General features: G+C 42.7%; 1 protein-coding gene across 9 annotated transcripts in view; it reads right to left on the reverse strand.

Annotated features, from left to right (window-relative positions):
- The window catches only part of LOC137376165 (utrophin-like), a 904,611-nt gene that overhangs the window by 174,912 nt on the left and 701,799 nt on the right, over positions 1-27,900 (reverse strand). For all 9 annotated transcript variants that reach the window (XM_068044198.1, XM_068044197.1, XM_068044199.1 and 6 more), the window contains one exon: positions 7,221-7,282. In XM_068044198.1, coding sequence (XP_067900299.1) covers positions 7,221-7,282 — 62 coding nt within the window. The remainder of the gene's footprint in view (positions 1-7,220; positions 7,283-27,900) is intronic.

A 27,900-nucleotide genomic window follows, 5' to 3' on the forward strand; every position in this document is an offset into this window, starting at 1 on the left:
GAAGACGCGGCTGCCAATGGTGGATCAATTAAAATCAGGGACAGGCAAGATACCATAATTGGAGGAGTGCAGATATCTCTAAGGCTTGTAGGGCTGAGGAGGTAACGGAGATGGGGAGGGGTGAGGCCAAGGAGGGATTTGAAAACAAAGATGACATTTTTTTAATTGAGACATTGCCAGACAGGGAGCCAATATAGGTCAGACAGCACCGCCGTGATGGGTGAAAGGGATTTGGTGCGGGTGAGCAGGGCTTTGGGTGAGCGCAGGTTTATATAGGATGGAAAATAGGAATCAGGCCAAAAGAGCACTGGAATAGTCAAGTCCAGAGGGGATTAGCTGAGGCAGGGTTGGTATCAGGCAGCTTTATGGAGAAGGAAGTAGGCAACCTTGGTGAAGGAGTGCATGTGTGGTCTGAAGCTCATCTCGGCGTCAAACACAACAACAAGACTGTTAACAGTCAGAGTCAGCATCAGATAGTTGCCAGGAAGAGGGATGCATTCAGTGGCTAGGGAACAGAGTTTGTGGTGGGGACATTTAGTTGGAGGAAATTTCTGTTCATCCAATACTGGATGTCAAACAATCAGTGTGCCAAATCAGAGACAGTAAAGGGGTTGAGAGATAGTGGCGAGATGGAGCCAAGTGTCATCAGCGTATGTGTGAAAACTGACATTGCATTTTCAGATGATGTCATTGAGCGGCAGCATATAGATGAAAATAGATGGGGACCAAGGATGGATCCTTGGAGGACTCCAGACATAATGGTAAAGGAGTGGGACAACAAGCCATTGCAGGTGATTCTCTGGTTATGATTTGATAGATATGAATGGAACCAGGTAAAAGCAGTCCCACCCAGCTGGACAACAGAAGCGGGGTGATGGATGGGGATGGATGGTCAATCATGTCAGAAGTTGAAGAAAGATAAGGAGGGATTGTTTACCATGGTCACAGACACATAGAACATCATTTATGACTTTGATGAGGGCTGCTTCAGTATTGTGGCAAGGGTGGAAACCTGATTAGAGGCAATCAAATAGGGAATTCCGGAAAGATGAACACAGATTTTGAAGGCAACATGTTCAATGACTTTGAAGAGGAAAGTGAAGTTGGAGATCGGGTGGTAGTTTGCAAGAACAGAGAGGTCAAGGGTTGACTTTTTTTGAGAAAAGGGGTGATGATGGTAGATTTTGAAGAAGAGAGGGATGGTACATGAATGAGAGAGACGGACAGAGTAAGAGAGACGGACAGAGCGAGAGAGATGGACAAGCAACAAAATTAGCCTTTTCAGTGAACATGAACAAAGCACTGCACATTAATGGTATTCAGCTGCCTCAATTCTTTAAAATGAAAACAGAACTCAGTGCAAAACTTCAAACATTTCAACAAAGGATCTGAATTCCATTTCAGTAACTGATACCCATTATAAAAGGTGGGGTTTGTTGTTTTTAAAATTCGTTTATTGGATGTAGGCATTGCTGGCTAGGCTAACATTTATTGCCCATCCCTAACTGCCCTTGAGAAGGTGGTGGTGAGCTGCCTTCGTGAACTGCTGCAGTCCTTGGAGTGTAGGTACACCCACAGTGCTGTTAGGAAGGAAGTTCCAGGATTTTGACCCAACGACAGTGAAGAAACGGCGACATAGTTCCATGTGAGGATGGTGTGCGACTTGGAGGGGAACTTGCAATGCCTCGCTATGAAGGCCAACATACCATTTGCCTTTTTTACTGCCTGCTGCACCTGCATGCTTACCTTCAGCGACTGGTGTACGAGAACACCCAGGTCTCGCTGCATATTTCCCCCTCTCAGTTTATAGCTGTTCAGATAATAATCTGCCTTCCAGTTTTTGCTACCAAAGTGGATAACCTCACATTTATCCACATTATACTGCATCTGCCATGCATTAGCCCACTGACTCAACTTGTCCAAATCACCTTGAAGCCTCTCTGCATCCTCCTCACAACTCACCCTCCCACCCAGTTTTGTGTCATCTGCAAATTTAGAGATATTACATTTAGTTCCCTCATCTAAATCATTAATGTATATTGTGAATAGCTGGGTTCCTAGCACCGATCCCTGCAGTACCCCACTAGTCACTGCCTGCCATTCGGAAAAACACCTATTTATCCCTACTCTTTGTTTCCTGTCCGCCAACCAATTTTCTATCCATCGCAATACACTACCCCCAATCCAATGCGCTTTAATTTTACATGATAATCTCTTATGTGGGACTTTGTCGAAAGCCTTCTGAAAGTCCAAATAAACCACATCTACTGGCTCCACCTCATCAACTCTACTAGTTACATCCTCGAAGAATTCTAGTAGGTTCGTAAATCCATGCTGACTCTACCCGATTCTAACACTGTTCTCTAAGTGCTCTGCTATAAAATCTTTGATAATGGACTCTAGAATTTTCCCCACTACCGACGTCAGGCTGACTGGTCTATAATTCCCTGCTTTCTCTCTACCTCCCTTTTTAAATAGTGGGGTTACATTAGCTACCCTCCAATCTGTAGGAACTGTTCCAGAGTCTATAGAATCTTGGAAGATGACCACCAATGCAACCACTATTTCTAGGGCCACTTCCTTACGTACTCTGGGATGCAATCCATCAGGCCCTGGGGATTTATCGGCCTTCAATCCCATCAATTTCCCCAACACCATTTCTCTACTAATACTGATTTCCTTCAGTTCCTCTCTCTCACTAAGCCCCGTGTTCCCCAACATTTCTGGTATGATATTTGTGTCTTTCTTTGCAAAGACAGAACCAAAGTATGCATTTAGTTGGTCAGCCATTTCTTTGTTCCCCATAATAAATGCCCCTGTTTCTGACTGTAAGGGACCTACATTTGTCTTCACCAATCTTTTTCTCTTCTCTTCTACAGTCAGTTTTTATGTTCCCTGCAAGCTTGCTCTCGTACTCTATTTTTCCCTTCTTAATCAATCCGTTGGTCCTCCTTTGCTGAATTCTAAACTGCTCCCAATCCTCAGGTCTGTTGTTTTTTCTGGCAAATTTATATGCCTCTTCCTTGGATCTAATGTTATCTCTAATTTCACTTGTAAGCCATGGTTTGGCTACCTTCCCCGTTTTACTTTTGCGCCAGACAGGGATAAACAATTGCTGCAGTTCATCCATGCGCTCTTTAAATGTTTGCCATTGCCTATCCACCGTCATCCCTTTAAGTAACGTTTCCCAATCCATCATAGCCAACTCGCGCCTCATACCTTGGTAGTTTCCTTTACTAAGATTCAGGACCCTAGTCTCAGAATCAACTACGTCACTCTCCATCTTGATGAAGAATTCTACCATATTATGGTCGCTCATCCCCAAGGGGTCTCGCACCACCTGATTATTCCTCTCTCATTACACAATACCCATCTAGGATGGCCTGTCCTCTAGCTGGTTCCTCAACATATTGGTCCAGAAAACCATTCCGTATACACTCCAAGAATTCCTCCTCTACGGTATTGTGACTAATTTGATTTGCCCAATCTATATGCAGATTCAAGTTACCCATAATTACGGATGTTCCTTTATCACATGCGCCTCTAATTTCCTGTTTAATGCCATTCCCAACATCACCACTACAGTTTGGGGGTCTATACTAACCCCCACTAACGTTTTTGCCCCTTAGTGTTTCTCAGCTCTACCCATACAGATTCCACATCGTCAGAGCTGATATCTTTCCTCGCTATTGCGTTAATTTCCTCTTTAACCAGCAATGCAACTCCACCGCCTTTTGCTTTTTGTCTGTCCTTCCTAAATAGTGAATACCCCTGGATGTTCATTTCCCATCCCTGGTCAGCTTGCAGCCATGTCTCCTCAATCCCGACTATATCACACCCATTTCCACCTACTGCGTGATTAATTCATCCAATCTATTGCGAATGCTCCGCGCGTTAAGGCACTAAGCCTTAAGGCTTGTCTTTTTAACATTACTTATCCCTTCCCACTATTTTTCACTATGGCCCTGATTGATTCTGGCCCTTGATTTCTCTGCCCATCACTTTTCTTATTTCCCTTACTGTCTTTTGTTCTTGTCTTTGATCCCCCCTCCTCTGACTCCTTGCAAAGGTTCCCATTCCCCTGCCATTTTAGTTTAAAACTAAAAACTCCCCAACCACTCTAGCAAATAGTCCCCCTAGGACATCAGTCCCGGTCCTGCCCAGGTGTAACACGTCCAGTTTGTACTGGTCCCACCTCCCCAGAACTGGTCCCAATGTCCCAGGAATCTAAAACCCTCCCCCTCACACCATCTCTTCAGCCACGTATTCATCCAATATATCCTGCTATTTCTACTCTGACTCGCACATGGCACTGGTAGTAATCCTGAGATCACTACCTTTGAGGTCCTGCTTTTCAACTTACTTCCTAGCTCCCTGTATTCTGCTTTTAGGACCACATCCTTTTTTTTTTTAACCCATGTTGTTTGTACCAATGTGTACCACGACCACTGGCTATTCACCCTCCCCCTTCAGAATGTCCTGTAACCGCTCTGAGACATCCTTGACCCTAGCACCAGGGAGGCAACATACCATCCTGGAGTCTCTTTTGCAGCCACAGAATGCCTATCTGTTCCCCTTACAATTGAATCCCCTATAACTATTGCATTCCCACACTTTTTACTCCTCCCATGTGCAGCAGAGCCAACCGTGGTGCAACGAATTGGGCTGTTGCTGCTTTCCCCTGAGAGGCCATTCCCCCCAACAGTATCCAAACAAGTATATCTGTTTTGCAGGGGAATAGTCACAGGAGATTGATGAACTGCCAGCATAGTCCTCTTGCTCTGCCGGTGGTCACCCATTCCATTCCCTTCCTGCCTGCGGAGTCTGAGCCTGCAGTGTGACCACCTCTCTAAACTTGCTATCCAGGATACTTTTCACCTCGTGGATGTTCCACGGTGTCCCCAGCTGCCGCTCCAGCTCCAAATCCCGGGCTTCCAGGAGCTGCAGCTGGAGACACTTCCTGCACACATGCCGGTCCCGGGAACTGGAAATGTCCCTGGCTTCTGACATGGAGCACATCACTGCTTTGAGCTCTCCTGCCATGATTTAACCCTTTAAATTAACCTTTTGGAAGATCTTAATGTCAAATAATATCAATTACTCTAGGTCCCTTCTTCCCTGGTCCTCGTTACTACAGAACTCCCTAAAAAAAACATTACTTACTATATATGAAAAAAAAACTGTAAACCTTTCTTACCTTAGATACTAACCCAGCTATTCAGAGCTATTCCCTAACAGCAATGACACACCAACCAGTCACCTTGCAGCTTTCCTGTGACATCACTGCTGGCTTTTTTCCTTCTTTTTTCAAAACTCCAGTGCGCTGGAAGAGGTCCGAGTGCTCTTCGCTCCTGAGGGTAAATGAAGGCCAAGAGCCTCGTGCTGGATTTATCCGCTCCGGGTTCTGGTTGTTTCCACACAGGTCCGACTGCTCTCCACTCCTGAAGGTAAGTGCCTTCAGGAAGGTTCTGTTGAAGGAGCCTTGGTGTGTTGCTGCAGTGCATCTTGTAGATGGTACACACTGCTGCGTCGGTGGTAAAGGGAGTGAACATTGAAAGTGGTGGATAGGGCGCCAATCAAGTGGGCTGCTTTCTCCTTGATGGTGTTGAGCTTCTTGTGTGTTGTTGGAGCTGCACCCATCCAGGCAAGTGGAGAGTATTCCATCACACTCCTGACTTGTGCCTTGTATATGGTGGACAGGCTTTGGGAAGTCAGGAGGTGAGATACTTGCCGCAGAATTCCCAGCCTCTGCTCTTGTATTTATGCGGCTACTCCAGTTCAGTTTCTCGTCAATTGTAACTCCCAGGATGTTGACAGTGGGGGTTTCAGCAATGGTAATGCCATTGAATGTCAAGGGGAGATGGTGAAATCCTCTCTTGTTTGAGATGGTCATAGTGTGGTGCAAATGTTACTTGCCACTTATCAGCCCAAGCCTGGATGTTTTCCAGGTCTTTCTGCATCTGGACATGGGCTGTTTCAGTATCTGAGGAGTTGCGCATGGTGAACATTGTGCAATCATCAGCGAACATCCCCACTTCTGATCTTATGATGGAGAGTAGGTCACTGATGAAGCAGCTGAAGATGGTTGGGCCGAGGACACTGCCCTGAGGAACTCCTGCAGTGATGTCCTGGGATTACGATGATTGACCTCCAACAACCAAAACTATCTTCCTTTGTGCTAGGTATGACTCCAACCAGCGGAGAATTTTCCCCCAATTCCTACTGACTCCAGTTTTGCTCGGGTTCCTTGATGCCATACTCGGTCAAACGCTGCCTTGATGCCAAGGGCAGTCACTCTCACCCAACCTCCATAGCCCAAAGACACCTGTAGCATCAGTACCATTTCTCAGTAAACACCAGCCTCATGTTCACAGACTTGTTATCAAGCTCGAGACTCTCATCAGGCACTGCTGTGATCCATTGTACTGCAGAGGGAGCTACACGCACATTATAGTTTTATGTCATTTCTCTATTACAGCATATAGAGATGATGGTGGCATAGCAATAATGTGGATCAGGATTTTTTTTAATGCTACTGTAAAAAAGGGCACAGTTTCCAAGTTATGTTAACCATGTCCTAGTACTCCTTTCTGACATAGTGTGTGTTATTTTGGGACTAACTTACAATAACTTCAATTTTTAAATGCATTGTACTTGAACTGAGTAGACATTTTTATCATGTAGAAAAACACTCACTTGACAGGCTTAGGTTATTGAAGTGACAAATTGCCTCTTACAGATATGCAAAGGGAGACATCTATTTTAAGTATGCTTATTCCTGAAAATACTGTCAATTAAGGACACCGCAGCCCTGATTTTCTGATCTGCACTCACTGTAAGCATGGAAACTTACCGAGAGTCTGAAAGTAGAACAATATTTTCAAGTTACTGAGGTGACAAGTTAACTTAGCAAAGTAGAGGATTAAAAGTACACTGATCATAATGACCCTGAATTTTAAAAAAGTCAGCAGCATTGATTTTTGCTGTAGCCAGAATTCATTACCAATCATTTTAATTTATGTCACCAATATAGCCCATAACTCCTGCTTATACATTACTTCAAATAATGGCTTCATGCCTACATACATGCTTCTAAATAGATTTAGACTCGTAGACATATTTGCAAATAAACCAAAATTAATTTTTGTTACGCTTTGTGTTGCAATAATCTAATCATGACGCAGAACCCTTATGCAGAGCTCTGCTGCCAGTCTACTTACCCAATGAGTGAAAAAGTTCTGTCATTTTTGGATGGTCCCAACAGGTACTCTGAGTCTGATGGCTGGACAGATAATGCACAGAAATCAACACTAAATACAGAAGCAAATGCCACAAAACTTTGTAAACCCTTCTTAGCCAAAAACATATCCACCAATATACCAAGTTAGAGCCAGGCCATTCAGGAGTGAAATCAGAAAGCACTGGTTCCATACAAAAGATAGCAGAAATCGGGAATTCTCTTCCCCAAAATGCTGCGGATTCTGAGTCATTTGAAGCTTGAAAAACTGAGACTGATAGATTTTTGTTAGGTAAGGGTATCAAGGGATATGGAACAGAGACAGGTAAATAGAGTTGAGGTACAGAGCAGCCTGATTTAACTGAATGGCCTACCCTGTTCCTATAATAGTTCCTGTTCTAACTGGGGTAAATATTTGCTTTAAAACTCTAGACAATCATAGAACAGGTATAGCACAGAAGGCGGCCATTCGGCTCATCATGTCTGTGCCAGCTCTCCACAAGAGCAACTGAGATAATCCCACTCCCCAGCCTTTCCCTGTAGCCCTGCAAGTTTCCTCTCTTCAGGTGCTTATCCAATTCCTTTTTGAAAGTCACGATTGTATCTGCCTCCACCACACTCTCAGGTAGTGCATTCCAGATCCTAACCACTTGCAGCGTAAAAGATTTTTTCCTCATGTCACCGTTGGTTCTTTTGCCAACCACCTTCACACGGTGTCCTCTGGTTCTCGATCCTTCCACCAATGGGAACAGTTCCTCTCCATCTACTCTGTCCAGACCCCTTATGATTTTGAACACTTCTATCAAATCTCTTCTCCACTTTCTCTTCTGTGAGGAGAACAAGCCCAGCTTTTCCAATCTATCCACTTGTCTTATGTCCCTCATTTCCAGACTATTCTCATGACGCTTTTCTGCACCCTCTCTAAAGCTTTCACATCCTTCCTAAAGTCCGGTGCCCAGAATGGGACACAATACTCCTGTTGAAGTCGAACCAGTGTTTTGTAAAGGTTCATAATTATTACAATCCAGAAAGCCAGTTGGTGAAGAATAGAACTGGAGCATAGTACTGTCTTCGCCGCACGGGGAAGCGGGGGAGAGAGAGAGAGACAAAATAGGCAAGGGAGGGGAGGGAGATTTTAAGCGGGACGGAGCGAGGAGCAGAGGCAGAGCGGAGGGGGGGGGGGTGAAGTGGCGAGGCCAGGAGCGAGTGGCCCACAGGTTGGGGTGGGTGGGCGGGGCGGAAACGGTGAATCAGGGAACGAGTGGCCAAGGGGGGAGAAGTGGCGAGGCATGGAGCAAGCAGCGAGCAGACGGGCGCAGTAGACATCAGCGAAGAGAAGCATGATGGCAGGAGCGAGCGGGGTACTGTTGGGGGGTGGGATGGAGGCTGCCACTGTGGACATTTGGGTTTCATTTGATTTAATTCCTGTGATAAATTGAGCAGCACCATCTTTACTACTGGCAGCTGCCAAAAACGTCGCAGACAGTGACGTTTCAATGCATGAGGCTGCATTTGCGGTGGCGGTGGCGTAGTGGTATTGTCACTGGACTAGTAACCCAAAGACCCAGGGTATTGCTCTGGGGACATGGGTTCAAATCCCACCATAGCAGAAGGTGGAATTTGAATTCAATTAATAAATCTAGAATTAAAAAGCTAGTCTAATGATGGCCATGAAACCATTGTCAATTGTTGTAAAAACCATCTGGTTCACTAATGTCCTACACTATTCTTCTGAAACAAAAAGTGTGAAGTAGCTGCATCATAACAGAATTATACTCATCCAGACATTAATGAAAAGCCACAAATTCCCCACTTCCATTGTGTGGTCACACCAGGGAGAAAAACCATGTGTCAGGTACCAGAAATGCTAATGATGAGCTGTGACCTTAAAAGGTAACCCTCTGGGGAGAGGAGGAGATCTCAGTAACATCACAGAAAAGTCAGTCCAGCCAAGAACTGTAGGGGATCCGGTAAGAACAAGGGAGGAGCCCTGCTGCTAATTCTACACTTCAGCTTGGTGCAGCAGATAACTGAAAGTGACCTGCCACCTCCATTCTGAAATCTTAACCACCAGAAATCTACAATACCTCAACAAGGCAAGAGTAGAAACAACCCAGGCCTGCATCTTTAAAAAAGACTGTTCTACTTGGAAAACTCAACAGTTTACTGCAAACCACAAACACCTACCACATCCTGAACCCTTACCCTTTACCTTCTATCTATCTTCTCTTGAAAGTGCATGTTAGACTGAATGCGTGCGTGATTGATGTTGCAAACATTTTGGGGAATAAATATTGTTCAACAAGTAGTTAATCTTCTGTTTTAAACCTACAAGAAAATTTGTCACTGTATATTTGGCAAGTAAAACACTCAGGGGCTAACTCATCACTCTAAAACAAAACAAAGTTGTGGCCAGTTGGGAGGTGAACAGTGGGAACCACCCACACCCCATACCACTGTCAACAACATCAGTCTTACATTTACTTACAAGCATACACCTCCTAACTCGACCACACCACAGTTTCAATAAATGTCTATTTATATGTGCTCAAGTGAAACCCCAAGTAATGCCCACCACCTGCATACAATTAAACAATATATAATTAATAATCATACTTCCTTGCTTTTGTACTCTATGCCTCTATTTATAAAGCCCAGGATTCCGCATGCCTCATTAACCACTTTATCAACCTGCTCTGCCACCTTCAACTATTTGTACACCTATACTGCCAGGTCTCTCCATTCCTGCACAATCTTTCGAATTGTGCTCTTTATTTTATATTGCCTCACGTCGTTCTTCCTACCAAAATGAATAACTTCACACTTCTCTGCATTAAATTACATTTGCTGCATGTCTGCCCATTCCACCAGCCTATGTCCTCTTGAAATCTTTCACTATCCTCTTCACAGTTCACATTCCAAGTTTCGTGCAATCTGCAAATTTTGCAATTGTGCCCTGCACACCAAAATCTGCATTAATATATATCAAGAAAAGCAGTGGTCCTGGTATTGATCCCTGGGAGGCCCCACTCTGCATACCATTCTCCATTGTGACAAACAATCGTTCACCACTACTCTCTGTTTCCTGTCATTCAGACAACTTTGCATCCATACCACCACTTTCCCTTTTATTCCTTAGGCTTCAACTTTGGTAGCAAGTCTCTTATATGGAATTTTATCAAATTCCTTCTGGAAGTCCATGTACACATCAACCGCATTACCCTCACAAAACATCTGTTACCTCATCAACAAACGCAATCAAGTTAGTTAAACATGATTCACCTTGAACAAATCCGCGCTGGCATTTCCTAATTAATCCACACTTGTCCAAGTGACTGTTAATTTTGACCTGGATTATAGGTTCGAAAACCACCAGTTTATACGGATTGGCCTGTAGTTGCTGGGTTTTATCTTTACACCTTTTTTTGAACAAGACTGTAATGTTTGCAAGTCTCCAGTACTCTGGCATCACCGTGTATCTAAGGAAGATTGTAAGATTATGCCCAGTACCTCCGCAATTTTCACCCTTGCTTCCCTCAGGAACCTCAGATGCGTCAATTTTAAGACAATGACCTCTTCCATTAGAATATCAAACATCCTCTGCTGCTGAATGTTAAAATAGTTTGTCATAGTCCTTATAACACATAACCGCCACTCAGCCCATTGAGTCCACTCCAGTTTTCTGTAGAGCAATCCTGTCAGTCCCATTCCCCCACTCTAACCCCAAAGCCTTGCAAGTTTATTTCCTTCAAGTGCTGAACCAATTTCCTTTTGAAATCATTAATCGCCACCACTTCCACCACCCTCATAGGCAGCGAGTTCCAGGTCATTACCACTCACTGCGTAAAAACGCTGCTCCTCACATTCCCCCCTGCATCTCTTGCCCAAAATCTTAAATATGTATCCCTTCATCCTTGTACCATCAGCTAATGGGAACAGCTTTTCTTTATCTACCTTATTTAAACCTGTCATAATCTTGCACACCTCTATCAAATCTCCCCCCATCTCCTTTTCTCCAAGGAGAACCACCCCAGCTTCTACAACCTAACCTTGTAGCTAAAATCACTCATCCCTGGAACTATTCTGGTAAATCTCCTCTGCATCCATTGAAGGACCCTCACATCCTTCCTAAAGTGTGGTGACCAGAACAGGAGGCAATGCTCTAGTTGTGGCCTAACCAGAGCTTTATAAAGGTTCAGCATAACTTCCCTGCGTTTGTACTCAATACCTAGGAACTTAGGAGGAGTAGGCCATTCAGCCTGTCAAGCCTGCTCCACCATTCAATTAGATCATGGCTGATCATCTACCTCAATGCCACTTTCCTGCACTATCCTCATATCCCTTGATATCAGGAGTATCCAGAAATCTGTCGATTTTCGTCTTGAACATGCTCAATGATTGAGCTTCCACAGCCCTCTGGGTTGAGAATTCCAAAGATCCACCACCATCTGAGTGAAGAAATTCCTCCTCATCTCAGTCCTAAAGGGCCTACCCCTTATTCTGAGACTATGTCCCTCGGTTCTAGACTCACCAGCAAGGGGAAACATCCTAGCTACATCCACCCTTTCAGGCCATGTAAAAGTTTTGTAAGTTTCAATGAGAAAACCTCACATTATTTGAAACTCTAGAGATTACAGGCCCAGTTTCCTCAATCTCTCCTCATAAGACAATACTGCCATCCCAGGGATTAGTCTGGTGAGCCTCCGTTGCACTCTCTCTATGGCAAGTATATCCTTCCTTAGATGAGCAGACTGAAACTGTACACAATACTCCAGCTGCTGTCTCACCAAGGCTCGATACAATTGCAGCAAGACATCTTTACTCCTGTACTCGTGGATACAAAATTGGCTGAGTGACAGGAAACAAAGAGTAGTGGTTAATGGGTGTTTTCCGGGCTGGAGGAAGGTTTGTAGTGGTGTTCCCCAGGGATCAGTGTTGGGACCCTTGCTTTTCCTGATGTATATTAATGGCTTAGACTTTGGTATGCAGAGCACAATTTCAAAGTTTGCAGATGATACGAAACTTGGAAGCATTGTGAACTGTGAGGAGGATAGTGTAGAACTTCAAAAGGACATAGACAAGTTGGTGGAATGGCAGATAGGTGGCAGACGAAGTTCAATGCAGAGAAATGTGAGGTGATTCATTTTGGTTGGAAGAACATGGAGAGACAATATAAAATAAAGGGTACAATTCTAAAGGGGATGCAGGAGCAGAGGGACCTAGGTGGATATGTGCATAAGTCATTAAAGGTGGCAGGGCAGGTTGAGAGAGCAGTTAATAAAGCATACTGTCGTGTGGGCTTTATTAACAGGTGCACAGAGTACAAGAGCAAGGGAGTAATGTTGAATGTGTATAAGACACTGGTTCAGCCTCAGCTGGAGTACTGCATCCAATTCTGGGCACCACACTTGAGAATAGACATGAGGGCACTGGAGAGAGTACAGAAGAGATTCACGAGAATGGTTCCAGGAATGAGGAATTTCAGTTATGAAGATAGATTGGAGAAGTTAGGACTGTTTTCCTTGGAAAAGAGAAGGCTGAGAGGTGATTTGATAGAGGTATTCAAAATCATGAGGGGTCTGGATGGAGCAGATAGAGAAGAAACTGTTCCCACGCATGAAAGGATCAAGAACGAGAAGGCACAGATTTAAAGTAGTTGATAAGCGAAGCAAAAGTGACATGAGGAAAAACTTTTTCACACAGAGAGTGGTTAAGGTCGGGAATGCACTGTCTGAGAGTGTGATGGAGGCAGGTTCAATTGAAGTATTCAAAAGGGAATTAGACTGTTATATGAGGAGGAAGAATGTGGATGTTATGGGGAGAAGGCAGGGGAGTGGAACTGAGTGAATTGCAGTTTTGGAGAGCCAGTGCGGACATGTTGGGCCAAATGGCCTCCTTCTGCACTGTAACAATTCTGAGGTTCAATATCCTATAAATAAAGGTGCATTTAGTTTTCAATTTAAACAATAAACTTGGCAATTTGTAAGCCTTTCTAAAAATGTCATGGTTGTATTCATTTATTATCTAGATTATTTTTCCTGTATGCAAAGGAAAATCGTGGTATAAAGAAAATCCCATTTTAATAAAATAAAGAGTGTTTAATTTTCAGCTTGATGCATGGGCCCTGCTACCAGCCCACAATTGCAAGACAACTTGGCTGATTGGTGAGATTACAAAACCTAGAGACAGTGACACAATATTAAAATCTTTTTCTCCCTCTCTAAGTTTATTTTTTTAAATACTGTGAAAACAGCATTATTTATTCTATATTTGTAAAGCACTAAGATCATAGAAGTTTAGGGAAGACAGTAGGAGAAATAATGCTTAGAGTTCAGTTACTGAACAAGGATCAACAATGGGCTTTGATGTAAATAAATACTGCAGAATTGAAATTTTTTAATCTTTTGAATCAAAAGCTTCTGACTTTTTACAGCAATCTTCCAGGATAAGAATTTCTAGTTGAGGTGTAATAATTACTTTGTTGAGCACATGAGAATCATTGACTGGTTTGAGCTCAGTTCCACTACCAGCATTAGCAGTGATAAAATTAAAGAATTCTTAAACTACTAAACTGCTGATCACCCAACTTACCTTCCTGGTCCCTACGTTAGCTGACTTTGTTAACGGTTCTCTCCTTTCAGATACTGTCCCCTTCTCCTTTAAACCTACCCTCATCACCCCTCCTCACAAAACCCACCATTGATCCCATCCTTGCAAACCAGTGCCCCACCTCCAACTTCCCTTGCCTTTCCAAAGTCCTTCAGCATGTCGGCGCCTTACAGATCCGTGCCCATTTTTTTCCAGAATTCCATGTTTGAACCCTTCCAATCAGGCTTCCAACCCCCAGATACAGTACTGAAACATCTCTTACCAAAGTCAAAAATGACATCCTATGTGATTGTGACAAAGGTAAACTATCCCTCCTCCTCCATTTCAATCTGTCTGAAGCCTTTGATATGGTTTACTGTCATCCAACTGGCTGGGACTGCACTCGCCTGGCTCCATTCTTATCTATCTAGTCACAATGAGTATCACTTGCAATGTCTTCACTTCTCACTCCTGCACCGTTACCTCTAGTGTCCCCCAAGGATGTATCCTTCTGCTCCCTCCTATTTCCCATCTACATGCTGTCCCTTGAGGACATCATCTGAAAAGAGTGTTAGTATGTTGATGACACCCTGCTCTACCTCACCACCAACTCTCATGACTCACCCACTGTTGCTAAATTATCAGATTGCTTGTTCGACATTCAGTTCAGGATGTGCAGAAATTGCCATTGTCTTTAGTCCCCGCCACAAACTCTGCTTCCTAGCTAATGACTCAAACCCTCTCTCTGGCAACTATCTGAGGCTTAACCAGACTGTGCACAACCTTGGTGTCATATGTGATCCCAAGATGAGCTTCCAACCACATATTCACTCCATCATCAAGACCTCTATTTTCACCTCTAACACTGCCCGACTCCGTCCCTGCCTCAGTTCATCTGCTGCTGAAACCCTCATCCATGCCTTTGTTATCCCTAAACTTGACTATTTTAACATACGCTTGATGGGCCTCCTACATTCTACCCTCCGTAAAATTGAGGTCAGCCAAAACTCTGCCACTCATGTCCTTACTCATGCTAAGTACCATTCACCCATCACCTCTGTTGTCACTGGTCTACACTGAGTGCTGCTGGAGGGCACCAAGTGTGAAGAAGGGAATTTGGTAAGTGAGTGGATTTTAAGGGTTAATCTCTCGAAAGTCTAGTTTTTGTTTTGTTTACATTTAGCAATTAACTGAAATTACTGTATAAGTTAGAGGCAAGTTAAGTTTCTTACAGTTTTAAAGAGGGTATACAAGCTCTCTGAGAGTAGCTGTAGCTAATTAATTAGGTAGCTAGCTAAAACTGGTTTCTGAGCTCTAGCAGAGCTGACACATCATTGTTTGCAGAAAGTATAAATTCAGGGGACTCTCAGTACTGCTTGTCTGCACTGAGTGCTGCTGGACGGCACAGAGTGTGAAGAAGGAAGTTTGGTAAGGAGGGAAACTATAAATTAATTAAGAAGAAATAAATTTAATTAAATTAACACAATAAAGATGGCAGAACAGGTGATGTGTCACGGCTGCAGTATGGGGAGCTCCTGGCTGCCACGGCAATCCATGGCAATCACATCTGTAGTAAGTGCCTTGAGGAACTCCGGCTCAGAGTCACTGAGCTGGAAGCCGACCTGTAGACACTGCGATGCATCAGGGAGGGGGAAGGTTACCTGGACACTTGGTTCCAGAAGGCAGTCACACCCCTTAGGATACGGTCATCTGTTTTGGTCAGTGGTCAGGGACAGGAGGGTGTGACTGCGAGTCATACAGGAAAGGGGATCGAGAAGGTGGGAGGGGAGAAGCCTCAGGCCTTGCAATTGAGCAACAAGTTCGAGGTTCTTGAGCTTGTATGGACAAGAGCGAGGGCTGTAATGTGGATGAACAGACTGACCATGGCACCATGGTACAGGACATCGTTCAAGTGAGGGGAGCAAAAAGGAAAGTAGTGGTAGTAGGGTAGAGTATAATGAGGGGGATTGACACTGTTCTCTGTAGCAAAGAGCGAGAGTCCAGAAGGCTGTGTTGCCTGCCTGGTGCCAGGGTTCGGGACAGCTGCTCAGGGCTGGAGAGGAACTTACAGTGGGAGGGGGAAGAATTCAGTCATCGTGGTCCATGTAGGTACCAACGACATAGGCAGGTCAAGGAAAGCCGTTCGGCATAGTCAATATGAGGAGCTAGGCACCAAATTAAGAAGCAGAACCTCAAAGGTAATAACCACTGGATTATTACCTGAGCCACGAGCAAATTGGAGTAGGGCAAATAAGATTAGAGAAATGAATGCATGACTCAAAGACTGGTGTGGTAGAAGTGGGTTCCGGTTTGTGGGGCACTAGCACCAGTACTGGGAAAAGTGGGGCTGTACCGTTGGGACGCTCTATACCTGAACCGTGCTGGGACCAGTGTTCTAGCAAGCTGCGTAACTAGATTTTGAACTAAATAGTGGGGGTAAGGGATCAAATTTGGAAAGATGTGGTAAATCAAAGAGTAGAGATAAGCTAAGAGAGAAAGGTATTAATATGGGAAATAACAAACAGACCGTGACAGGAAGAGACAAATCTAAGAGTAACTCAGCAGACAAGGTTAGAGGTTACAAAAATAATAAAATGACAAAACTAAAGGCTCTGTGTCTGAATGCACATAGCATTCAAAACAAAATAGATGAACTGAAAGCGCAAATAGAAATAAATAAGTACGATCTGATCGCCATTAAAAAGACATGGCTGCAGGATGACATAGATTGGGACCTGAAAATTGAAGGGTAGATGACATTTAGGAAGGACAGGAAGCCAGGAAAAGGTGGAGGGGTGGCTCTGTTAATTAATGATGGTATTAGCACAATAGAGAGGGATGACCTATGTTCAGGAAACAGGATATAGAAGCAGTTTGGGTCGAGATGAGAAATGATAAAGACAAGAAGTCACTTGTGGCAGTGGAGTACAGGCCCCCTAACAGTAACCACACAGTAGAACGGGTATGAAGGAAGAAATAATGGGAGCTTGTCAGAAAGGTATGTCGATAATCATGGGGGTTTTAATTACATATAGATTGAAACAATCAGATGGGCAAAGGTAGCCTAGGTGAGGAGTTGGGGTCACTGACCCGAAACGTTAACTCTGCTTCTCTTTCCACAGATGCTGCCAGACCTGCTGAGTGGTTCCAGCATTTCTTGTTTTTATTTCAGATTTCCAGCATCCGCAGTATTTTGCTTTTATTTGAGGAGTTCATAGAATGTTTTCAGGATAGTTTCTTAGAACAGCCCATTCTGGAGCCAACCAGACAGCATGCTATACTAGACGTGGTATTGTGCATGGCTGCATAGTGAAGGCACCCGAGGCAGCAGCGTTCATCATATGATTGAATTTTACATTCAGTTTGAGGGAGAGAAGAGTGGGTCTAAGACTTGTACTTTAAACTTAAATAAGGGCAATTATGAGGGCATGAAAGCAGAGGTAGCAAAAGTGAACTGGCAAAGTAGGTTAAGGGATAGGTCAATAGAGAGGCAGTGGCAGACATTTAAAGGGATATTTCAGAATACACAGAATAGATACATTCTAACAAAAACGAAAAATTCCAAGGGGAGGACCCATCGTCCGTGGTTAAAAAGTTAAAGACAGTATTAAACTTTTTAAAAAGGCATATAATTGCGCAAAGATGGGTGGCAGGTCAGAAGATTGGACAGAATATAAAAAGCAGCAAAAAACGACTAAAAGATTAATAAGGAAGGAATAATTAGAGTACAAGAAAAAGCTGGCGAGAAATATAAAGACAGATGCTAAGAGTTTCTATAGATATTTGAAAGAGAAGAGTTTACAAAGTGAGCATTGGTCCTATAGAAAGTGAGTCTGGGGAATTAATAAGTGAAAATAAAGAGATGGCAGATGAATTGAACAGCAATTTTGCATCGGTCTTCACTACAGAGGATACAAGTAACATCCCAGAAATAGCAGTAAATCAGGAAATGGAAGGGAGGAAGGAACTCAAGGAAATTACAATCACCAGGGAAGTGGTACTGAGCAAATTGTTGGAACTGCGGGCTGATTGTCTTCATCCTAGGGTGTTAAGAGAAGTGGCTAGTGAGATAGTTGATGCGTTGGTTTTAATTTTCCAAAATTCCCTAGGTTCGGGAAAGGTTCCATTAGATTGGAAAATAGCCAATGGAACTCCTTTATTCAAAAAGGGAGGGAGACAGAAAGAAAGAAGGAAACTACAGGCCAGTTAGTTTAACATCCGTCAAAGGGAAAATGTTAGAAGCTTTTATTAAAGATGTTATAGCAGGGCACTTAGAAAAATTCAAGGTAATGAGGCAGAGACAACATGGTTTTATGAAAGGGAAATCATGTTTAACCAAGTTACTGGAGTTCTTTGAAGGAGTTACATGTGCTGTGGATAAAGGGGAACCGGTGGATATACTGTACTTAGTTAAGGTGCCACATCAAAGGTTATTGTGGAAAATAAAAGCTCATGGTGTAGGGGGTAAAATTTTGGCATGGGGAGAAGATTGGCTAGCTAAAAGGAAACAGAGAGTAGGCATAAATTGGTTATTTTCTGGTTGGCAAGATGTAACAACTGGTGTGCTGCAGGGATCTGTGCTGTGGCCTCAACTTTTTACAATTTATATAAATTACTTGGATGAAGGGACCGAAGGTATGGTTGCTAAATTTTCCGATGACACAAAGATATCTAGAAAAGTAAGTTGTGAAGAGGACATAAGGAAGCTACAAAGGGATATAGATAGGTCACGTGAGTGGGCAAAGACTTGGCAAATGGTGTATAATGTGGGAAAATGTAAAATTGTCCATTTTGGCAGGAAGAATAAAAAAGCATATTAGTTAAACATAGAAAATAGGAGGAGTAGGCTATTCGGCCCTTCAAGCCTGCTCCGCCATTCATTATGATCATGGCTGATCATCCAACTCAGTCACCTGTTCCTGCTTTCTCCCCATACCTTTAGACCCAAGAGCGATATCTAACTCCTTCTTGAAAACATACAATGTTTTGGCCTCAACTGCTTTCTGTGGTAGCGAATTCCACAGGCTCACCACTCTCTGGGTGAAGAAATTTCTCCTCATCTCAGTCCTGAAAGGTTTACCCCATATCCTTAGACTATGACCCCTGGTTCTGGACTCCCCCACCAACGGGAACAGCCTTCCTGCATCTACCCTGTCAAGTCCTGTTAGAATTTTATAGGTTTCTATGAGATCCCCTTTCACTCTTCTGAACTCCAGCGAATATAATCCTAACCGACTCAATCTCTCCTCATATGTCAGTCTGGCCATCCCAGGAATCAGTCTGGTAAACCTTCGCTGCACTCCCTCTGTATCAAGAACATCCTTCCTCAGATAAGGAGACCAAAACTGCACACAATATTCCAGGTGTGGCCTCACCAAGGCCATGTATATTTGCAGCAAGACATCCCTGCTCCTGTACTCGAATCCTCTCGCTAAGAAGGCCAACATACCATTTGCCTTTTTTACCGCCTGTTGCACCTATATGCTTACCTTCAGCGACTGGTGTACGAGAACACCCAGGTCTCGCTGCATATTCCCCTCTCTCAGTTTATTGGCATTCAGATAATAATCTGCCTTCCTGTTTTTGCTACCAAAGTGGATAACCTCTCAGTTATCCACATTATACTGCATCTGCCATGCCTTAGCCCACTCACTCAACTTGTTCAAATCACCCTGAAGCCTCTCAGCCTCTCTGAAGCCTCACAACTCACCCTCCCACCCAGTTTTGTGTCATCTGCAAATTTGGAGATATAACATTTAGTTCCCTCATCTAAATCATTAATGTATATTGTGAATAGCTGGGGTCCTAGCACTGATCCCTGCGGCACCCAACTAGTCACTGCCTGCCATTCGGAAAAAGACCCTTTTATCCCTATTCTTTGTTTCCTGTCTGACAACCAATTTTCTATCCATCGTAATACACTACTCCCAATCCCATGCACTTTAATTTTATACGCTAATCTCTCATGTGGGATTTTGTTGAAAGCCTTCTGAAAGTCCAAATAAACCATATCCACTGGCTCCCCCTCATCAACTCTACTAGTTACATCCTCGAAGAATTCTCGTAGATTTGTCAAGCATGATTTCCCTTTTGTAAATCCATGCTGACTCTGCCCAATTCTAACACTGTTCTCTCAGTGCTCTGCTATAAAATCTTTGACAATGGACTCTAGAATTTTCCCCACTACTGACGTCACGCTGACTGGTCTATAATTCCCTGCTTTCTCTCTACCTCCCTTTTTAAATAGTGGGGTTACATTAGCTACCCTCCAATATGTAGGAACTGTTCCAGAGTCTATAGAATCTTGGAAGATGACCACCAATGCATCCACTATTTCTAGGGCCACTTCCTTAAGAACTCTGGGATGCATACCATCAGGCACTGGGGATTTATCGGCCTTCAATCCCATCAATTTCCCCAACATCATTTCTCTAGTAATAATGATTTCCTTCAATTCCTCCCTCTCACTAAACCCTGTGTTCCCCAACATTTCTGGTATGATATTTGTGTCCTCCTTTGTGAAGATAGACCCAAAGTATGCATTTAGTTGGTCAGCCATTTCTTTGTTCCCCATCATAAATTCCCCTGTTTCTGACTGTAAGGGACCTACATTTGTCTTCACCAATCTTTTTCTCTTCACAAACCTAGAGAAACTTTTACAGTCAGTTTTTTTGTTCCCCGCAAGCTTGCTCTCGTACTCTATTTTTCCCCTTCTTAATCAATCCCTTGGTCCTCCTTTGCTGAATTCTAAACTGCTCCCAATCCTCAGGTCTGTTGTTTTTTCTGGCAGATTTATATGCCTCTTCCTTGGATCTAATGCTATCTCTAATTTCCCTTGTAAACCATGGTTTGGCTACCTCCCCCGTTTTACTTTCGCGCCAGACAGGGATAAACAATTGTTGCAGTTCTTCCATGCGCTCTTTAAATGTTTTCCATTGTCTATCTACCGTCATCGTTTTCGGTAACTTTTCCTAATCCATCATAGCCAACCCGTGCCTCATACCTTCGTAGTTTCCTTTACGAAGATTCAGGACCCTAGTCTCAGAATCAACTACGTCACTCTCCATCTTGATGAAGAATTCTACCATATTATGGTCGCTCATCCCCAAGGGGTCTCGCACCACCTGATTATTCCTCTCTCATTACACAATACCCGTCTAGGATGGCTGTTCTCTAGCTGGTTCCTCAACATATTGGTCCAAAAAACCATTCCGTATACACTCCAAGAATTACTCCTCTACGGTATTGTGACTAATTTGATTTGCCCAATCTATATGCAGATTCAAGTCACCCTTAATTACGGATTTTCCTTTATCACATGCATGTCTAATTTCCTGTTTAATGTCATTCCCAACATCACCACTACACAGTTTGGGGTCTATATACAGCCCCCACTAACGGTTTTTGCCCCTTAGTGTTTCTCAGCTCTACCTATACAGATTCCACATCGTCAGAGCTAATATCTTTCCTCGCTATTGCGTTAATTTCCTCTTTAACCAGCAATGCAACTCCACCGCCTTTTGCTTTTTGTCTGTCCTTCCTAAATACTGAATACCCCTGGATGTTCATTTCCAATCCCTGGTCACCTTGCAGCCATGTCTCCGCAATCCCGACTATATCATACCTGTTTACATCTATTTGCGTGATTAATTCATCCAATTTATTGAGAATGCTCCGCGCTTTAAGGCACAAAACCTTAAGGCTTGTCTTTTTATCATTACTTGTTCCCTTCCCACTATTTTTCACTGTGGCCCTGTTTGATTCTGGCCCTTGATTTCTCTGCCTATGGTGACAGATTGCAGAGCCCTGAGTTGCAGAGGGATCTGGGTGTCCTTGTGCATGAATTGCAAAAGGTTAGATGGAGGTACAACAAGTAATTAGAAATGCTAATAGAATGCTATTGTTTATTGCGACTGGAATTGAATACAGAAGTAGGGAGGCTATGCTTCAGTTATACAGGGCATTGGTGAGACCACATCTGGAGTAGTGTGTACAGTATTTGTCTCCTTATTTAAGGAAGGATATAAATGCATTGGAAGCAGTTCAGGGAAGGTTTACTAGACTAATACCTGGAATGGGCCTGTTGTCTTATGTGGAAAGGTTGGACAGGCTAGGCTTGTATCCGCTGGAGTTTGGAAGAGTAAGAGGCAACTTGATTGAAACATATAAGATTCTGAGGGGTCTTGACAGGGTGGCTGTGGAAAGGATGTTTCCTCTTGTGGGAGAATCTAGAACTGGAGGCCACCCATTTAAGGCAGAGATGAGGAGAAACTTTTTCTCTCAGAGGGTCGTGAGTTTTTGGAACTCTTCTTTAAAAGGTGGTGGAAGCAGAGTCTTTGAATATTTTTAAGGCAGAGGTAGGTAGATTCTTGATAAGCAAGAGGGTGAAAGGTTATTTGGGGTAGCTGGGAATGTGGAGTTGAGGTTACAATCAGATCAGCCATGATCTTGTTGAATGGCAGAGAAGGCTCGAGGGGCTGAGTGGCCTACTCCTGCTCCTCGTTGGTATCTATGTATGTTTGTACATTAGCTCCTGGTCAAGCAATGCCCCGATTTTAAAATTCTCATCCTGATTTTCAAATCCCTCCTTGGCCTTGCCCCTCCCTATCTCTGTGATTTCCTCCAGCCCTACAACCCTCCAAAAAGCTGGACTAATCTAATTCGTGGTCGTGCCTTCAGCTGCCTAGGTCCTAAGCTCTGGAATTCCCTCCTAAACCTCTTCACTCACTTACCTTCTTTAAGATACGCCTTAATACCTACCACTTTGACCAAGCTTTTAGTCATCTGCCCTAATACCTCCTTATGTGGCTGTGTCATATTTTGCTTTATAATGTTCCTGTGAAGCTCCTTGGAACATTTTTTTTTTACATTAAAGGCCCTATACAAATACAAATTGTTGTTGTACATGTTGTGCTCATCTTTTCCCCAATTCACTGTTTGAATTTCTCCAGTTGGGGCTCTGCCCCTGCCACAGACCTATAACAGCCCTTATTAAATTAACAAATTGCATCCTCCGTGAGTGTGGTGCACTATTCCACATTTGCTTCACCCTATTTTGCTAATGATAAATGAAGTAATTTTAACACTTGTTAATATCCAACAGTTAACCAGTATACCTGAAGTTTAGCTAGTGACTATCGACTTGCTCAGTTACCAGTTGCAGGCCTATATCCTAATACACTTCAAATTCATACTTATTTGGCTCCATATCTTGCACTGGTGAAAGAATGTATAATTTCAATATAGGTGTGTTACTCAGTTTATAGAAATGCTTACATCAGAGCAAAAAGCAGACCAAACAGTTATGTGGTAAATAAGGACTCCTCTTTTCCGCAAATGAATCTGCAAGTAGTGCAATCTGCATTTATCCTCTGCCAAAAAAGGAAAGGTTTCTAAAGCCAAGTCTGCTCCCAGTTCCTGCAGGTAATTTCACAATGAACAAGTTAGCTGACCATTTTCTAAATTAGAGGCCTTTTAACTGTATACCATGATTGAGCACTGCATAGATATACTAATAAACTCGTCTAACCTACGGAGAATCATGGCCCAACTTTCCATTTCAAATTATATTACAATTTTATATTTTATTCCCAAAAACCTCAAATGCATAACTGTTTATTTGTAAGTTTACCGAGTTCTGTGAATCATTTTTGAGCCTGCTGTTTACTAAAGCAATCCTAGATGAATCCCACTGCCTCATGCTCTCCCCATCACTCTGTAATTCCTATGCATTGACTTATGTTGGTTCCAACAGTAATTTAAAAATTGATAACCCATATTAAAAGACCAATTCTCAATAATAATACTCATGGCAACAAACAACCATAAAATCTTTTTAGTTCCCACAAACAAAGAACTCTCATAGTACCTCTCATATCTACAGGATATTCCCAAATGCTTCACAGGCAATTAATTATGCAGACAAGTTCAAAAACCAATTTGTGCACAGCATTGACCCACAAATAGTAATGAGATAAATAGGATCACACGAACAGGAGTGGGCCATTCAAACCCTCAAACCTATTCCATTATTCAATTAAATCATGGTTTGACTATATCTTAACTCTATCCACCTGCCACAGCTCCATTTGTACCCTTGGCTAGCGGAAATCTATAAATCTCAGGTTGAAAATGATTAATTGAGCTAGCATCTGATGCCTTTTGAGGGAGAGAGTTCCAAACTTCTACCATCCTTTGCATGACTAAGTGTTTCCTAACTTCTCTCCTGAACAACCTGGGACTGATTTTAAGGTTATTTCCCCATGTCATTGACTCCCCACCAGCAGAAAATGTTTCTGTTTACCTGATGAATTTCTTTCAAAATTCTAAAACCTGCAATCAAATCATCCCTTAACCTTCTATAATTTCAGGAAATACATGCTTAGTTTATATGATCTTGCCTCATAAGTTAATCCTTGAGCTCTGGTAACATTCTAGTGAATCTGCACTGCACTCCTTCCAAGGCCAAAATATCCTTTTTAAGGCAATGCCCAGAATTATACACAGTATTCCAGATGTGGTCTAACTGTAGCAGTATAGCTGTGTACCTTCATCATTCCAAGCTCATCATTTAAATAATACTTGAATCTATCCTTTTTTAGTCCAAAATGGATGCTCTCACTTGGATCTATATCTTTTTGGGGTTCAAAATAGATGATCTCACACTTGTGTGCATTGAAATCCATCTGCCACAATTTTGCCCAGTTAAATGCTTTTGGAGGAGTTGGTCAAGAGGTAAATGTTGGCCAGTACAGTAGAGAATTTCCCTGAACATTGCCTTGTGATCATTACATCCACCTGAGAGGAGAGACAAGGCAATGTTTAATATTGCATAGAAAAGATGGCACCTACAACAGTGCAGCCCAAATCATGTACTCAAGTCCTGCAGTGGGGTAGAAACTTCAACGAAAACCAGTAGATTTATGTACAAGGACACTCCTCAAAACACAATGGAGCACAGAAATGCCCAAGCTCATCTTTGTGGTATGTCTACAGAGCCTCAGGAGCCATATTGACTCATGCTCCTGTTAATTCTCATAATCTCAAGTTACTGATACCAACAGATCTTTGTGTTTTGATTTAGGATTTATCCAACAATGGGTTAACAGTCCTTTCCAAATCTCAAGGCTCAAGACATGCAGACAGGACGAACTAACAAATCACAAACACAAACATGTAATTCCCAGGATTCAAGGATCAGAATGTCAGGGCTGCCTGTTGACCAAAGGCTCAGTTTGAACACATCTGATGCAGCAGATTAAGGAAACAAAAAATATCTGACAGAGAAAGGCCACCACAGCCCTCTGACTATTTGGGAAACTAACAAAGAAAGTAGCTACAGCAAGATCAAAACACATGGTGCTAATAATGCGCAGAGAACTAAGCAAAAAATTGCAACTACCCAGTAGGGTGCAGCTACATGTCTGCTTTAAAATGTCAGAATGGACAAAATGTCAGAACAGTACCTACAACAGGCTTCCCGGTGGTCACTATAATATTGCTCCAAGCCACTCATACAGGGACTAGTACAATTCCACATCATGATTTTTTGATGCAGAAGCTTTCTGTTCCTTTGCTCTGCACACCAGTGGCCCACACAAGGCCTTCCTAACTGTTTCTTGTTTATTTTGAGGGACAATCCAACAAAATGATAATCCTTTAGGATGCTTTCATCAAATCAAAAGCTGACATATTTTGCAGGAATATTATGGAACTTAAAAACAATAGATGTAAATGTTTTTTGTGAATCAATCTAGCATGTATAATGGCTGAAAAATAAATTTTAGGGGATTAGTGAACTATGGATCAGCCTCTTTAGAACCTAGGAAAGCATGCAAGGCATCTGTTTAAAAAAAAACTATTGGAATCTCCAAGTTGCAAACGTGCCAAAATGCCTATTCACCTTGAAGAAAGATGTGTCTACAAAATAAGAATGGTGTTACATGTTCAGCTGATACTACTGTTTCTCATCACTGTTCAGCAGTAAATTAGAAAGCTGTCAACATGATTTAAAAACCTGGTTTTCTATTTTAAATAACTTGCATCACTGCTGTGTGCATGCAGAGACAAGAATGTCTCAAAGATGAGGCTGTGATTGGGGAAAGTGTCTTCCCTTGAAGTGTGTAGCTTCTGACTTGCCTCGTAGCACAACCTTCAGTTTTTTTTTTAAAGTTCCATAATATTCCTGCAAAATATGAGAATCATTAAGAAACCTTTTCACAGAAGTTATAATTTTAGATACTATCTTTACTTTAACTTTCAGCTGCTGTTAGATACCAAGATTTTGCTACACTGGAGAAAGCCAGAGCAGGAGAGGGGAGAGGCTGATTTAACATTGTGATAACTAACATCAAAGTTAATTCGCATCATTCATACATTCAGTTCATCCTGGAGTTTTGAACTTTAGAAACTGTTACTGGATTTGAAATTTTGCAACCATTATTATTTTTGTATTCATGAGTACTTTAATAGTTTAAAATAAACAAAATAACCAATGTCAAGATGATGAAAGGAGTTGAGAGTTAATAGAGAAAGATTGTTCCCACAATGTGATCATGGTCCACATTAGTACCAACGTTACAGGAATAAAGAGGGATGAGGTCCTGCAGGCTGAGTTTAGGGAGTTAAGAATGAGATTAGCAAGTAGGGCCTCAAAGGTAGTAATCTCCGGATTACTCCCAAGGCCACATGCTAGTGAGTATAGAAATAGGAAAATACACCAGATGAATGCATGGCTTGAGAGATGGTGCTGGAGGGAGGGCTTCAGATTTCTGGGGCATTGGGACCAGTTCTGGGGAAGGTGGGACCTGTACCAGTTGGACGGTCTGCACCTGAACAGGACTGGGACAAATATCCTTGCAGGAAGGTTTGCTAGTGCTGTTGGGATGGTTTAAATTAGTTTGGGATAGAGATGGGAACCCGAGCACAGTCTTAGATAGGACAATTTCAGGGCAGGGAACAGGAGGCAGAAAGTTAGTGGGTGACTCTGAAAGACAGAAGAAGCAAAGGTTAAAAAGTGTGCAGCACAGGAATTTGGCAGTATTAAAGGGTATTTATTTAAATGCAAGGAGTATAGTAAATAAAGCCGATGAGTTGAGGGCATAGATTGACACATGGCAACATGATATTGTTGCTGTAACGGAAACATGGCTTAAAGAGGGGCAAGAATAGCAGCTCGACATCCCTGGATATAGAGTTTTCAGGTGGGATCAAGAAGGAGATAAAAAAAAAGGAAGGGGTGCAGCATTATTAGTTAAGGAATCAATAACAACTTTAAGGAGGGATGATATGCTAAACGAAACATCAAACGAGGCCATATGGGTGGAGCCCAGAGATAAAAAAGGGGCAGCCACACTACTAGGAATGTACTATAGATGCCCAAATAGTGAGAGGGAGATAGAAGAACAAATATGTAGGCAAATTTCTGAGTGCAAAAACTACAGGGCAGTAACAGTGTGGGATTTCAACAACTCCAACATCAACTGGGATACAAACAGTGAGAAGGGCACAGATGGGGGTGAAATTCTCGAACTGTGTTCAAGAGGACCCTTTTTAGCCAGCACGTAACAAGCTCAACGAGAGGGGGCGCAATGCTAGATTTCGTCTTTGGTAATGAAGCTGGGCAAGTGGATGAAGTAACAGTGGGTGACCACTTTGGAGATAGTGACTATAATACAGTTAGTTTTAGCATAATCATGGAAAAGGACAAAGATAAAACAGGAGCAAAGGTTCTAAATTGGGGGAAGGCAAATTTTATAAAACTGAGAGGTGACCTGGCGAAAGTGGACTGGATACAGCTACTTGAAGAAAAATCAGTGGCAAACCAGTGGGAGGCATTCAAAAGTGAGATACTACAGGCACAGTGTAGGCATGTCCCCACAAAGATTAAGGGTGGCAAGGCCAAATCTAGAACCCCCTGGTTATCTAGAAGCTTATAAGGTAAGTTAAAGCAGAAAAAGAAAACTTATGACGATCACAAATATCTTAATACTTTAGAAAGCCTAGAAGAGTATAGAAAGTGCAGGGGGAAAGTAAAAAAGGAAATTAGAAAAGCAAAGCGAGGACATGAAAAATTA

This window comes from Heterodontus francisci, chromosome 13, assembly GCF_036365525.1.
Source record: "Heterodontus francisci isolate sHetFra1 chromosome 13, sHetFra1.hap1, whole genome shotgun sequence".
Taxonomy (NCBI): domain Eukaryota; kingdom Metazoa; phylum Chordata; class Chondrichthyes; order Heterodontiformes; family Heterodontidae; genus Heterodontus; species Heterodontus francisci.